This window comes from Tachypleus tridentatus, chromosome 6 (assembly GCF_004210375.1).
Source record: "Tachypleus tridentatus isolate NWPU-2018 chromosome 6, ASM421037v1, whole genome shotgun sequence".
In the NCBI taxonomy this organism is placed as follows: Eukaryota; Metazoa; Arthropoda; class Merostomata; order Xiphosura; family Limulidae; genus Tachypleus; species Tachypleus tridentatus.
This window is the reverse complement of record NC_134830.1, coordinates 119,335,786-119,351,519: the sequence shown is the minus strand read 5'-3', so window position 1 is coordinate 119,351,519 and position 15,734 is coordinate 119,335,786. Positions and strand designations below refer to the sequence as shown.

At 34.1% G+C, this 15,734-nt stretch overlaps 1 protein-coding gene across 1 annotated transcript in view; it reads left to right on the top strand.

The window, feature by feature from the left end:
• The window catches only part of LOC143253442 (synaptotagmin-10-like), a 42,458-nt gene that overhangs the window by 22,820 nt on the left and 3,904 nt on the right, over positions 1-15,734 (top strand). Inside the window, exons 2-7 of the mRNA XM_076507340.1 lie at positions 3,149-3,514; positions 5,978-6,174; positions 7,092-7,196; positions 9,084-9,302; positions 14,690-14,810; positions 15,170-15,341. Coding sequence (XP_076363455.1) covers positions 3,149-3,514; positions 5,978-6,174; positions 7,092-7,196; positions 9,084-9,302; positions 14,690-14,810; positions 15,170-15,341 — 1,180 coding nt within the window. The remainder of the gene's footprint in view (positions 1-3,148; positions 3,515-5,977; positions 6,175-7,091; positions 7,197-9,083; positions 9,303-14,689; positions 14,811-15,169; positions 15,342-15,734) is intronic.

Below are 15,734 nucleotides of genomic sequence, written 5' to 3'. Positions count from 1 at the left end.
TCGGTTCATTCAAACCCTCTAAAAAAAATCCTGATCTCCATTTTTACGAGCCCTCACAACCCGATTGAAATTTCGTGTTCTTTCATATTCTTCAGGATAGGGAATTTACTTGTTACACTTAAAACCATTTTTGCTGGTGCTTATTGGTGGGATAAGCTCAGATATCAAATAAACATGGTCGTAGATATGTATATAAGTTAGAACCACTGTAGAGATAAAAATAATAATAATGAATTAGATTTTATTTTTACGACTTACAATGTTTAACGATCAAATTTTTGAGCAATTTCTCATTACATGTATTTTTGTTGAGGTTATTATTTGTTTTCATAGAATACTTATATGTTCTAATAGTTTGCATATGGATTATATATTATTTTCTATTGACCCAAGCTCGTGCACTCATCTGCTATTTTAAAATTATATTAGTTTAATTATCTGTAAGATGTACAGGTAAGGTACACAATGAGAAGCCCACTAGCGAATTATAATTAGTGAATTTAATAACCTACGCATTGAGTTTTGGTGCCATCATGATGTCATCTTTATCCCAGCCAATCAACGCTTTCAGAAAGAGTCGTTATTGTTAGGCCTGTCTTACGTCTTATCCTCTTACTATATCTGTCTGGGGAATCCAGATCGGTGCTATGGATCATTCTTAAATATCATATTTTAAAACGAAAACACATTTCAGATAATTAAACTCATGCATAAGTAAATCCTTCATTACTATTGGTTGAAAATATAGTCAGATATAGTCAAACTATACTACCATAGTTTGCTTCATTTTTTTCCATCGGTAAAAGAAGGAACATGTGAACAATGAACATTGTTGAAGCGTTACTAAGTTTCCAATATTATTGTAGAAACTCATCAAGTTTCTAGCCAGAAAAGCTTGGAGGTAAAAGAAGGAACATGTGAACAATGAACATTGTTGAAGCGTTACTAAGTTTCCAATATTATTGTAGAAACTCATCAAGTTTCTAGCCAGAAAAGCTTAGAGGTAAAAGAAGGAACACGTGAACAATGAACATTGTTGAAGCGTTACTAAGTTTCCAATATTATTGTAGAAACTCATCAAGTTTCTAGCCAGAAAAGCTTAAAGGTAAAAGTTTCTCAGCTGACATCATATTTCACCTGATCAGATATCACACGTGTCAGAAAAATACGTTTGCCCTGGTATGTAAAAATACACTTTGAAAGTTGAGATAGCACAACACTTATCTGTATTAAAACATAGATGGTTCTTACAGTTCTCTCCCTCCGAACTAGTTGTCTTTGACCTTCTTGGCGTTCTGTTACTTTAGCAGAAAAAATAGTTGAATTTTGATGTTCTAAATGTCTTGATAAACAAGAATTGAATTACGTTGTCCTCAACCTATAATAAAATAGATTATCAGTTTATATTGTCCTCAATCTACAATAGAATAGATGATTGAATCACATTGTTCTGGATCGGTTATTATCAAATAGGGTTTAATTATGTTATCCTCAGTTTCTTAATAGAACAGGACTGAATTATGTTGATTTTAATCTATAGTAGAATAAATGATCAAATTCTTTTGTCCTCAATCTATAATACAAAGCATGATCAAATTACATTGTCCTCAATCTATGATAGAATACATGATCAAATTATTTTCTCCTCAATCTGTAATAGACAACATGATCAAATTATATTATCCTCAATCTTTAATATAATTTTTGCTTCTTTTAATTTCGCGCAACGCTACACGAGGGCTATCTGCGCTAGCCATCCCTAATTTTGCAGTGTAAGACTAAAGGGAAGTCAGCTAGTCATCGCCACCCACCGCCAACTTGGGCTACTCTTTTACCAACGAATAGTGGGATTTACCGTCACATTATATCGCTCTCACGGTTGAAAGAGCGAGCATGTTTGGTGCGATGAGGATTCAAACCCGCGACCCTTAGCTTACGAGTCGAACTCATTAACCCACCTGACCATGCCGAGCCACTTTAATATAATACATGATCGTATTATATTGTCCTCAATATATAATAGAATGCATGATTAAATAATATTGTCCTCAATCTATAATATAAAAGGCGATTGAATTATATTGTCTTCCAGAATAAAAGACTTACTGGTGTTGACTTTCATATAATTTTAGAAAATAGACACCTACTTGCCTTATATATCCTCCTCAATCTGTTAGTAAAAAAGGGTTTAATCATGTTAAAATTTTCAGAGTAGAATACTATTGAGTTATGCTGTCCTTAATCTGATATCATATCAAAAGAAACATTTCATCTGCTGTTCAAGATTTAACTTGACGTGTTTAGTAAATGAAACTTGAAGCCCCTTCCATTTATTTCCCCTATCTGACTTGATGTTCTGTCTGCGGAATTATAACGTTAAACACCAGATTTCAATACCCTTGGCAAAGCATAAATAACCCATATTGTAAGTTTGTGCTTAACTACATACGAGTAACAAACCATGTATTTACCGTAACCTAATATCGTCTTTTCAATTCCTATTTCTATACACCTTAAATCATAATAGAATACTTTATTTTGATAATAATCAAACAAAGAACGACAACCTTGATTTTTTTCCTGCCAAACACCTAGTTTACTGAGGAATGAAGATATATTTTTCTTATTCTATCCTATAGCTTAAATGTAAACCAGGGCTCACTTTATATATTTAGCTTTACACTTGAAAATAGAATGGCACCTGAAATAGGTAGAAGCATGCCTAGAATTTACACATTTATCCGTAACCTTTATACATATTGTGAACAGTGGTACTGTATTATATTGTTTAGTTTGTCCATTAATAGAAATTTGGTTTACTACAGTGATCAATAAACTTTGGCCGACTGAATCACTTTCACCACGAGGATATCTAATGACACATATGCTTTATTTAGTTACTGTTAGAGCAGAGCCACAATGGGTTGCCTGCTGTGTTCGCTACGGGAAATCAAACCCTGAATTTTAGTGAGTCCGTAAATATACCGTTTTCGCGCCGGGAATTGGCACGTGTCTGTGCACAGTACGAACTATAAATAGATTGTTCCTGGACTAATTTCCAGTGAGACATTGTAACTTCGTATATTGAAACACTGTTTAATGATGTGTACATTTTTATTTTTAACACTTTCTTTTTTTTACGATTCAGGTTACATAGCAGTTTCACAGCTAATTGGCGCTATAATCGTTCTGGCTCTGATAATCCTCGGAGTGATGACGTATTTTGGTTACCGATGGTTGTCCCCTCGGTTTCATCCAAAGAAACTTGCAGGAGAGGGAAACTTGACCTTGTTACATCCAGGAAAGTCTCCTGGTACTGGTAGCATTCCTTCTCTGAAGATCAGTTATAGTTTACCAGATATAAAAGAAGAATTTCAAAGGGAATCTTTCTGGCCAGTGATTAAAAAAGAAGCGCCACCTAGACAGACAACTTTGCCAACTGTGCCGGTCAGACATCAGACGTTCCAGAGACAGCTGTCGCATCGTCTTGAGTTCAATACTGTTCCTTTCGAAAGTAAGAAAAATTTACAACAAGAGATCCCATCTCACTGAGAGATAGAGTTTGGTGTTGTTGTTGTTTTTAGAGGGGAAGAGTTTAGATTTCCATATTATCATAACTTTAAACTATTAGAAATTATCACATAAAATAGATCAAACTAGAAATGTGCATGTGAAGAAAAGTAGTATACATAATGTGTTGAAAAAGTTCGAAGATACTGTAATGATTTTATGAAACTAGTTCTATCCGAGCAGATAAATAAACACCATGTTTTATAAACACCATGATATTTTGTTATTCATCAGTTTCTTAATACAAATAATATCCTAAGCTCTTTCAAATCACCAACAAAAAAGTCTAAGGTCACAACGTTTTACAAATCTAAAGTCACAATATCACACAGTTCTACAAATCTAAAGTCACAATATCACACAGTTCTACAGATTTGAGGTTACAATATCACACAGTTCTACAGATTTGAGGTTACAATATCACACAGTTCTACAAATCTAAGGTTAGAATATCACACAGTTCTACAAATCTAAGGTTAAAATATCACATAGTTCTACATATTTAAAGACAATATAAAGACAATATCACATTTCTAGTAATCTAAAGTCACAATATAACACAGTTTCTAGTAATCTAAAGACACAATATCATACTGTTCTACAAACCTAAAATCACAATATCACACAGTTCAACAAATCTAAAGTCACAATATCACATAGTTCTACAAACCTAACGTCATAATATCACACAATTCTACCAATCTAAAGTCACAATATCACACAGTTCTATAAATCTAAAGTCACAATATCACATAGTTTTACAAACCTAACGTCATAATATCACATAGTTCTACAAATCTAAAAACATAATATCACACAGTTCTACAAACCTAAAATCACAATATCACACAGTTCTACAAACCTAAAATCACAATATCACACAGTTCTACACACCTAACGTCATAATATCACGTAGTTCTACAAATTTAAAGACACAATATCACAGTTCTACAAATCTAAAGTCACAATATCACAGTTCTACAAATCTCTGGTTAGAATATCACACACAGTTCTAGATATCTGAAGTCACAATATCACAATTCTACAAATCTAAGGTTAGAATATCACAGAGTTCTTGTAATCTAAAGTCACAATATCACATGGTTCTACAAATCTGGAGTCACAACATCACACAGTTCTACAAATTTAGAGTCACAATATCACACAGTTCTACAAATCTAAGGTTAGAATATCACAGAGTTCTTGTAATCTAAAGTTACAATATCACACAGTTCTAGATATCTGAAGTCCCAATATCACAGTTCCACAAATCTAAGGTTAAAATATCACACAGTTCTTCAAATTTAAAGACACAATATCACACAGTTCTAGTAATCTAAAGTCACAATATAACACAGTTTCTAGTAATCTAAAGACACAATATCATATTGTTCTACAAACCTAAAATCACAATATCTCACAGTTCTACAAATTTAAGCTCACAATTTCACACAGTTCTATAAATCTAGTCATAATATCACACAGTTCTACAAATCTAAGGTCACAACATCACACTATTCTACAAATCTAAAGTCACAATATTTTGGGGTATAGAAGGTTTTATATAGTTCTACAAAGAATGTCTGAACAACAGAACACACTATTTTAAAGCAACTTTGGATTCACTAATATAAAACATCATCCTTGAATTTCTATCAACACAATTTCGTAGAAATACAGAACTTTTCATAATCGTTCCTTAAACCGCCGAATGCTCAGGAGAGATCCAATAAAAAGAAGAGTGAAATTTTCTCTCGGAAATAGTAAACTTTTTAGTCTTATTTTTATAGCTTTTAGAACACCTATGCTGAACTTAGCCTACATCATTCCAAAAACTGTAAGAGAAAAAATCCTTGCACAATGGAAATGAAAACTAATAAAATACGAGGCAATGAAAGTCTTGAACCAAAAACTATATGTATTATTTGAGTATTTATCAAACTATTTCAATCAGTGTGTGTTTTCTTATAGCAAAGCCACATTGGGCTATCTGCTGAGCCCACCGAGGGGAATCGAACCCCTGATTTTAGCGTTGTAAATCCGGAGACATACCGCTGTACTAGCGGGGGGCGATTTTATCTTAGTTATGTAACTTGGCAGGAATTAATTGTTTAATCTATAGAACATAATTATATTAGTTCCTCATATGTGAAAGGCAGTTATATATGTAAACTGTATCAGTTAATCAAAACGAATGAGGTTAAAAACAAACAAACGTTTCTCCTCATTCGACACATTGTAGATCTCTAATTTTGTTTAGAACGATAAAATATTTTTTTTTCAAGCAGAATATAACCACATAATACTACTATTCCACTTAGACCTTCTTTTTCTGTTGGGTATGTGAATATATTTGATTTGGGAGTTTGAAATGAAGCGGCTTAAATTAGAGTTTCTCTATTTCAAGTTTGCCACAAAGCAGTTCAAGAGAAATCATCTGTGGGACAAATCAAACCTGAACTTTATCAAAAAGAACTAGTTAGACAGGCTTCTACCGACAGCAGAGACGCTCTGGAAGAAGATGAAACGAGTGTAGGAATACCTTGTGGAAAATTACATTTTACACTCAAGTACGACTCTGATGTAGAGGGACTCATTGTCAGAGTAAGAACAGTCATTAGTAACGAAGTAATTACCAATAAATATATATAAATTTAAATTATAACATATAGTTTTTCAAATAGTTTTTAATTGATTTCAAGTTTCATGATTTTAATGTGGAAAAGTGGCCTTCTATCCTGTGAAACCGGTTTCATAACAAAAAAAATTATGGAAAGAAAAAGATTCGAGTTCTCTCGAATATATTCAAGATTTGTGTGTCTTTTCTTTCCCTCTTTACATGCATATATACATGCAATATTCAAACTGTAATTTAAGGTGACATTCACGTGAGAAAACATTAACTAGAATCATAAAAATTTTATCGCCTTTGTTTTCTCAGGAGCATAGGTTTTTTTTTATTCATTGAATTCTTCCAAAATCATGATTTTTTTATTCTGTCATAAGAATTGCATGTTGATAATTTAATCCCATCAGAAGCATGATTTTATCAGGAGCGTGACATCTCTCATGATTGTGATCTAACGGAAGCGTGACATTTCTTTGATTATGGTCTAACAGAAGCGTCACATTTCTGCTCATTGTGGTCTAACAAAAGTATGACATGTCTTCTGATTGCGATCTAACAGAAGCACAAATTTTATTGACTGGGTTCTAGAATAATAGTTGATTTTTTTACTGATTAGATTAACCAGAATCATGAGATTCTTTACCGAAAATTGTTAGCTAGAAACATAGCGTTTCCTTTCTGATTAGATTAATGAAAAGCATGGGATTCATTACTGATAAGATTAACCAAAAGCGTGGGATTTCTTTAGGGATCAGACGGATGGATTTTTAATTGGTCTTTGCCTATAAACAGTAAAGGATACTCATCAAATAGAATCAACTGAAACATTAGATTCTCTTTTACCTTATATCTAACCTTTATCCCTTACAGCTATTTTATATTGTTCCCCTAGGTGTTGCAGGCTCAGGATCTTCCTGCTAAGGATCTTTCAGGGACATCAGATCCTTATCTAAAGCTTTACTTACTTCCTGACCGAAAGAAAAAGTTCCAAACAAGGGTATGTTGAGAACTGATCTTGTTAAAGTGTGTTATTTATCATGTCCTGGAAGATAGTTTGGAACTGTACTGTGTTTGTTTTGTTTTTTATTGCCAATAAGACATTAACTGCATCTGTTCTGAAGATATTGGAAACTACTAAGATTACAACATCTTATCTTTATGAATAATATTTTAGGGAGAAAATTCAAGTTTGTTGTCTGAAGAATTCTTTGAAAGTTCAAACCGAAGTAGCTCAGATGAAAAAAAATCTACTTGATAAAACATACTATAATATAATTCTTGCTTACATGATCATGGAAAAACGTTTTATTACGCGATGTTCAATCCCCAACTTCGCGAAATTTTATCTTTGCGCGCATGCGGATTTGCAATTGAGGTCACGATTTTCCCGTTTCCCATCACGGAGAAATTTATTTTTTCCATTATCACGGTGCAGATATGATGTCATTAATACGTCATGCGCAGATCTAATACACTGGTGACACGGGTAATCAGTAAGTATATTTGATATACACTGCTGTCCAAAATCTTAAGGCCAACGAACATAAAGAAAAAATATGCATTTTGTGTTGTTAGACTCAACCACTTATTTGAGTAGAGCTTCGAAAAATAAAAATATAAAATTTCTCTAGCATTTAATAGGGAAAATGTGAACACTATGAAATTAGCCTAAATACTAGCTGGTCAAAAGTTTAAGATCATACTGAAACGAAGCGTTAATCGGTAAACACGTAACGAAATTTAGTCATTTGTGTCAAGCATTAGCGTTGTTAACATCTCCCACTGACATCTCCTGTGTTACATTGGATAAAAACATGGCAAAGGCAAAAAGTTGACAGAGTTTGAACGTGGCAGAATTGTCGAGCTGCAAAAGCAAGGTCTCTCTCAACGTGCCATCGCTGGTGATATTGGGCTTAGTAAAACTGCTGTTGCAAATTTCTTTAAAAACCCTGAGGGATACGGAACGAGAATTTCAAATGGTCGGCCCAAAGAAAATTTCGTCGGTATTGAGCAGGAGGATTCGACGGGTTGTCCGGCAAGACACCAGCCGATCGTCAAATCAGATTAAGGCCCTTAAGGACACAGAATGCAGCTCAAGAACAATAAGACGGCATCTACGAGATAAAGGATTTAAAAACCGTAAATGTCTTCAAAGGCCACGCCTCCTTCCACACCACGAAACAGAAATAGACGTCAATTCCAAACAGTGCATGATTTTCGTGAAGCCATCTTCACCACTTGGAACAAATCTAGCCAGCCTTCTGCAAACGCTTATATCGATCATGCCAAAGTAAATGTTCAAATATTTGCAGTTATTCCCAGTGACGGCCGTGCAACTCACTTCTGAGACCTCTTGTTGGGCATTTCCTACCCTGTTTAGAACTTATTTTTGGTATGATCTTAAACCTTTGACCAGCTAGTATTTAGGTTAATTTCATAGTGTTCACATTTTCCCTATTAAATGCTAAAAAAGTTTTTTATATTTAGTTTTCCTTTTATTATTTCCATCTTTCGAAGCTCTACTCAAATAAGTGGTTGAGTCTAACAACGCAAAATGCATATTTTTTCTTTATGTTCATTGGCCTTAAGATTTTGGCCAGCAGTGTATGTTGCCTAACTAATTTCATACAAGCCTAGCAAACATATTTGCGTACATATCGCCTGAAGAATTCGTTGTGAAAGAGAAAAACAATTAATTTCCGTCTAGGAACATCTGACTAGTTCTAAAATCTAACGTGTTATTCAACATTCAACATCTTTGCAAAATATTTCTTTTTCTTCTCCTATATTTTGAACTAGCATCGTTGAAAGGTGGAAGAAAAGTACTCTTCTATTGTAGTAGAGAAGTTTAAGCTTGTTTGTTTTTGTAATTTGTCTTCGACAGGTTCACAGAAAAAATCTCAATCCTGTGTTTAACGAGACTTTCGTGTTTGGAGCAACTTATAACCAGCTGAAAAGCCGAACCTTGCAGTTTTCCGTTTATGACTTTGACCGGTTTTCCCGGCATGACTTGATAGGTCAAATATTGGTGAAAGGTTTGGACGAGATATGTGACATCAACTGTGAAGTAGAGTACACCATGGATATTTTATGTATTCCAAAGGTAAGTTTTGTCTGGACATTATTATATGTCGACCACCACACTTTTGTCTTACGTATTTCAGGGGTAGCTCTTGTCTGGACTTGATTACACATTCAATACCACACTTTTGTCTTATGTATTCCACGGGTAGCTTTTGTCTGGACTTGATTACACATTGAATACCACACTTTTGTCTTGTGTATTTCACGGGTAGCTCTTGTCTGGACTTGATTACACATTGAATACCACACTTTTGTCTTATGTATTTCACGGGTAGCTCTTGTCTGGACTTTATTACACGTCGATCACCACACTCCTGTTAGGTGAGATTCTACTGAAGGAGTTGTGTCTATTTCTGTGCAGTACGTTGCATATTACTGCGCGAATTATTTCTATAAAAAATGAATCTTAGTTTGGATTATTTGGAAGACACAACAGAAACCAGTGTTATAGTATATATTATATAGCATATATCCTACGTATTTAAAGTGTTATAGATTCAATATTGTTGTTTCTGTTAACGAAGTCGTAGACTGCACTTTGTAAAACCTTAATAATAACGAAAATTAATAAAATGTTCTTATCAGGAATCACTGGAAACATAATACATCACAACGTGTTTCTATCAGAAATCACTCTTAGCGCATAACATATATCATAGTGTCTTCTTATTATACGACACCCAGAAAACATGATACAACATAACGTTTATAAACAGAAGTCACGCTGAAAACACAATATATCATAACGTGTTTTTATCAGTGCTTAAATATGTGGGTTTTATACACAGCCACTAAACAACAGCAAAATTGATTGTCATAATTTTAATGAAATTAAGCATTCGTAATGCTTTGAGATAACAGCCCATCAAAATATCGAGAAATCTAAAACTGTTCTACAAAATTACAACCAAATTTACACCAGTTGAAATTCACTAAATTATGTCAAATCTTCTTCTTCAGTTATTTTGATATGCATATGAAGATGAAGACATTCAAACTTCTGTTGATCAGACACAATCAACGATAACTAGTAGTTCGTCTTCATACTTTTCGAAACTACATATCACGTGTTAAAACTGTCATCCACGTTAGGGCTAGACTTTTGCTATGAGACCATTGTTGTTTGGAGAACCTATCCTCGCACCTTTATTACAATTAAATTACGCTTAATACAAAAGGCACTAATTTAACATACTTCTGATAATAGAAGGAAAACACTTATTATTTTATTTTAACTTTTTTTCAAGACCACCTTAATAATAGCCAGGTTGTTAAGGTACTCGACTCGTAATATTAAAGTCATGGGTTCGAATCCCCGTCCCATCAAACATCCTCGCCCTTTCAGCCGTGGGGGCATTTTAATGTGATGCTTAGTCCCACTTTTCGTTAGTAAAAGAGTAGCCCATGAATTGGCATGGGTAATGATGACTACTTGCCTTTCCTATAGTCTTACACTGCTAAATTAGGAACAGCTAGCGGGGATAGCCCTAGTGTAGCTTTGTGCAAAAGAATACACTTTAAGAAACTAAAGATACTTTTAATGAAATAATTTTGTTTCAAAGTCTAAAACCGGAACAATTAATGATTTATGAATTTCTGAAAAGGTCAGTATACACTTATTTTGCTTGTGTGTATTTCGTCTCTTCATGAACTCCAAAATGCCTCATCGGTTCTATCTCTGAAATGCATAAATTTTAATCAAATCACCAACTTTGTACATGATAAAAACCACGCAATGTACTAGAACATAATGATTTGTTTTTTGTTTTATTTTATTTCTGGCTTTTGTTTTTGTCTTATATTTGTTAAAACTGTCAAGATTATTTTAGCTTCTTATGGCTTTCAAACCAGCGTGGTAAAATTCAGAAATGTGGTGAATCCAGTGGCGGCGCAAGGGGGGGCTTGGGGGATTTGAGCCCTCCCAAATGTGCCAAGCTCCCCCTCAGCCCCCAAAGTTAATTGTTACCTACATATATTCATAAAATATAGAAAACACAATCGTCGTTGTTGCTTAACAATTAACATCAAAGAGACATAGATCTGTAGAACTCAACGTCTTCATTAAGACGGAAGTATGTGTCATGCGTCCCATAGCAACGTACTGAATACACTGAAACTCATGTATTGTATTGCCGCTCCCTGTGTAATGCCATTCTATCTTGAGCTTTGACGAAGATTAGACAACCACATTGATTTCAAGTTACAATAGATCATAAGGGATTTTACTTTTATAAACCAAAGGTTTCACAGGTATTTACCCATTAATTTCATTTATCCTTTTATTGAAAAGTAAAACATAGCATGTATGTATAAGTGTATTGTGTATAGGTCAAAACTATGAAGCATTTAGCCGATGTTGTGTCCTCTGTGAGATCATTTTGCATTGTGTATCAGCCATCCAAAATTGTACTGATGATTGTGGCATACACTTAAAATTTTGTATTAAAATCATCCAATTGATGTTATACTTATGGTTAGATAATAACCTTATATGATAACTGACCAAATAATATTCCTAAACAATTCTAGAATGAATTTTGAAATTGTCATTGGGCTATTTAGAAGTGCCTAATTTAATGTAATGTAGTAGTTACATTATTGTAACAGGTGCTTGTCACATTTATGATAATAAGAACAATATCACAGTCACAGTTTGGCCTGTATGAATAATGTGAACTCATGAAGAAATGAGCCTTTCTGTGAAGGTCAACTGCAATTTAGACATTTTGTTTTGGTGCCACTATGACCACTCAATATCCAGACTGTGGGTTTGCTTTGTTCGAGAGCGCGATTCTCGCCTCGAACACCTTAAGCGTATGATCATCGAGCCGCTGACCATGGTGTACGCATATTTTCATAAACAGATTATTTCTAATTTGTAATAATGAATTATTAATCAGAGTATGAGTTTCCAATGAAAACTGCATTGAAAACGCAGTTCAAAATAGCACACCTTTCTAAAATGTACCTTAGTATTTACATTATTATAATTTACCATCTATACTTCATATTGATGGCATTTTGGGAAGCCCCTCCACAGTTTACCTCAGCCCCCCCTCAGCCTCACCCCTTTCAACGAAAATATCCTCGCGCCGCCACTGGGTGAATCTCTTTGTCAAAGTATTTGGAGCATATGAAAATGACTTATTACTGATAATAATAAATTTATATTTATTCAAAATCTTAAAGCAAGTCAAAAAGCGAGATTATTAGATATTGGTTAGTATATTTACATGTATTTAATGAACCGTTTGAACATTTTTACTCTGCTAATGTTTATAGACAAGAATAGATTAATTATAACAAAAGTGACAAAAATAAAATAAGAATTAGGAAAGAATACAATACAAAAACAATAGCTGAGTTTTATATTTCGTATATGTCCATGTTTTTATATACGCTAGTTTTTTTCTAGTTAAATGAATTCAGAAAGTGTAATGTTAGCGATGAAAATCATGACAAAAACAACCATCTTCATCCACATTCCTAATAATGAAAAGTAGTGCTAGCTGCCGTCTAGCATACTATTCGTCAAAAAATATTAAGCCTTTATAGGTGTTAACGATTAAAACCAACGCAGTTCCATATAAGGCAATTGAAACTTTACGATTTTCTCGCTTTCTCTCCAGGTTGTTTCGTTTTTGTAAAACTATCTTACCGTTTTTGTTGGCGTGAGAAAGATGTAGCTGTAAATCTATTTTGTTCCCGTGCTGTTAGTTGTATCGACGTTCACTGTGCGTTTACAAAAACATGGTTGCGTTCTCGAATTACATGCACTTATATATAATATGAAGATTTTCATATTTCACACGACATATTGTGGTTTTAGAGCTATGTATTATCTATTGATATTTTCAGCCCCGTTATATTTTTATATCAGTTGTGAGAAAGTTCATGGTTAAATGTTCTTCTACCGAGAGTGTCAAACACTAGAAATCATCTTTATTTATAATCGAGTTTTATGAGTAGTGTCAAACACTAGAAATCATCTTTATTTATAATCGAGTTTTATGAGTAGTGTCAAACACTAGAAATCATCTTTATTTATAATCGAGTTTTATGAGTAGTGTCAAAGCTATTGGTGGATTTTCAGTAATAAAGACAAACGTTATTCGGCAATAAAACAACAAACAGCGAAAGTTACACCGTTATAAACTGAGAAAAAACACAACAAGGTAATAGAAACTGTTACTACCTGTTAAAACTGAGAGAAAATACAACACCATAATTGCAACTGTTACTACCTGTTAAAACTGAGAAAAGATACAACACAGTAATAGGAACTATTGCTACTTGTTTAATGTGAGAAAAGATAAAACACAATAATGGGAATTATTATTACCTGTTTAAAGTGAGAAAAGATATAATAATAGGAACTATTACTACCTGTTTAAACTGAGAAAAGATACAACACAATGATAGGAACTAATACTACCTGTTTAAACTGAAAAACTACCAAAATACTATTTCGTTTAGAAATTACTTTGAATTTGGAATTGTAGTAAACTGAAACCGAATACACAGTACTACTTCCTGCTGCAACCAATGTAAACCAAGATGGAGTTTCTGTAAAGTATTGTGATTTTCTTCCTTTTTTTTTTTTGGTTGTTATTGAAACAAAGCTGCACAGTGAGCTCTCTGGACTCTGTCCACAGCAGAACTCTCAGTCGATAAGTCTTAAAGTGCGGGTTTACGACGTCAGAAATCAGGTTTGTTACCCGTGGTACAGCTTTGTTAAACAATGAAAGCCAACGCAGGCATCGCAACCCGATTTAAGACATCTAAGCCCTCATATTTTCTGGTAAGCCACTGGTGGAGCTGAGGGCTTTGGGGTTAACACAATTGAACGTTTTTTTTATTTAGCAGTATATCATTGCCCATGTTTATTTGTTTTCCATAAAAGAACAACTATCGCCTTCGTTATATTATAGTTTAGTCTGTTTTGCTTTATTATTAAACATGCTCGCCCTCCCAGCCGTGGGGGCGTATAATGTTACGGTCAATCCCACTATTCGTTGGTAAAAGAGTAGCCCAAGAGTTGGCGGTGGGTGGTGATGACTAGCTGCCTTCCCTCTAGACTTACACTGCTAAATTAGGGACGGCTAGCACAGATAGCCCTCGAGTAGCTTTGTGCGAAATTCCAAAAAACAAAACAAAAAAGCTTTATTATTAATGTTTTTATAAATACGTATTTACCATTTGTAATTAAAATGTTATATCTTTGTTACGTAATCTTAATAATTGAATAATGTGACAAAGAACTCGGTTTCGTGTAATTAAACATGTTTTCAGAATAAAACGAGAACAAAATTACTCCATTACTGTTATTGCTGAAACACGAAAGAGCTAGACATTTATGTTTTTATTTATTTTATAAAATATTTGTTTACGTCTTCCTGCCGATAGGAGAAGAAGGACCTGGGAGAGATAATGGTGTCTCTGTGCTACTTACCGACCGCTGGAAGACTTACAATTACAGTGATTAAAGCAAGATCTCTCAAAGCCATGGATATAACTGGCTCATCAGGCAAGTGGAAAGTTTTAAACAAATGGTGAAACTAAACTTTAGCAGTAAACTATGGCATACTCTCGAAAATTATATTTCAAAACCCAACCAGGAGTAGGCTAAGGAAATTTTTCAAAAACCAGTTGGGGGTAGCCTTAACGGATAAATGATTCGTCGGTTTGTTTTTTTTTTCGCAGGAATATCTATTACGTATCATTACATAACAAAACTAAAACCTCATTCGTGATTAAGGGGGCCTAATGATTAAAAAATTCATTTTTTCATAACATTGTTTATGTAATTAGGGAATAATTCGTGAATAATTTCAATCTTGATTGATATTTTCGATATTATTCCTAATACGTTATATTTCTCATCAGATCCTTACGTTAAGGTTTACCTCATGTGCCAAGGAAAACGAATAAAGAAGAAGAAAACGTCTGTGAAGAAAGAATCGTTAAACCCAGTTTATAATGAGGCTTTGGTTTTTGATGTACCTGCGGAAAACATTAATGATGTGAACCTCCTTGTGAAGGTCCTGGATTACGACAGGTTAGCCAATTAAGCTGATTAATTGCGATTATATTCGACTTACGTTGTTTGCTTACCTGGCGAATTTCGCGAAAAGTTAGTTGAGGGATGTCTGTCCTTGGCGTCCCCAGTTTTAAAGTTATAGCCTCGTGTGATCTAGTTAGCTGGTCAGCACTACCCGCCGACAACTCTTGAGCTGCAACTCTATGCCAACAAATGATAGAATTGCCCATTACGTTGTAATGCCCTCTTGGCTGAAAGAGTGAACATTTTCGATGAAATATTTCGATCCCGTGACCAGCAGATTGCAAATCCAGCCCCCGAGGCTGATTTGCAAGATAAAGGATAAAAAGTGTAGCGTGTCCTGATTCAAATTCTAAATTACCTGTTGTTTCTTAATCCCTCTGATGTAAT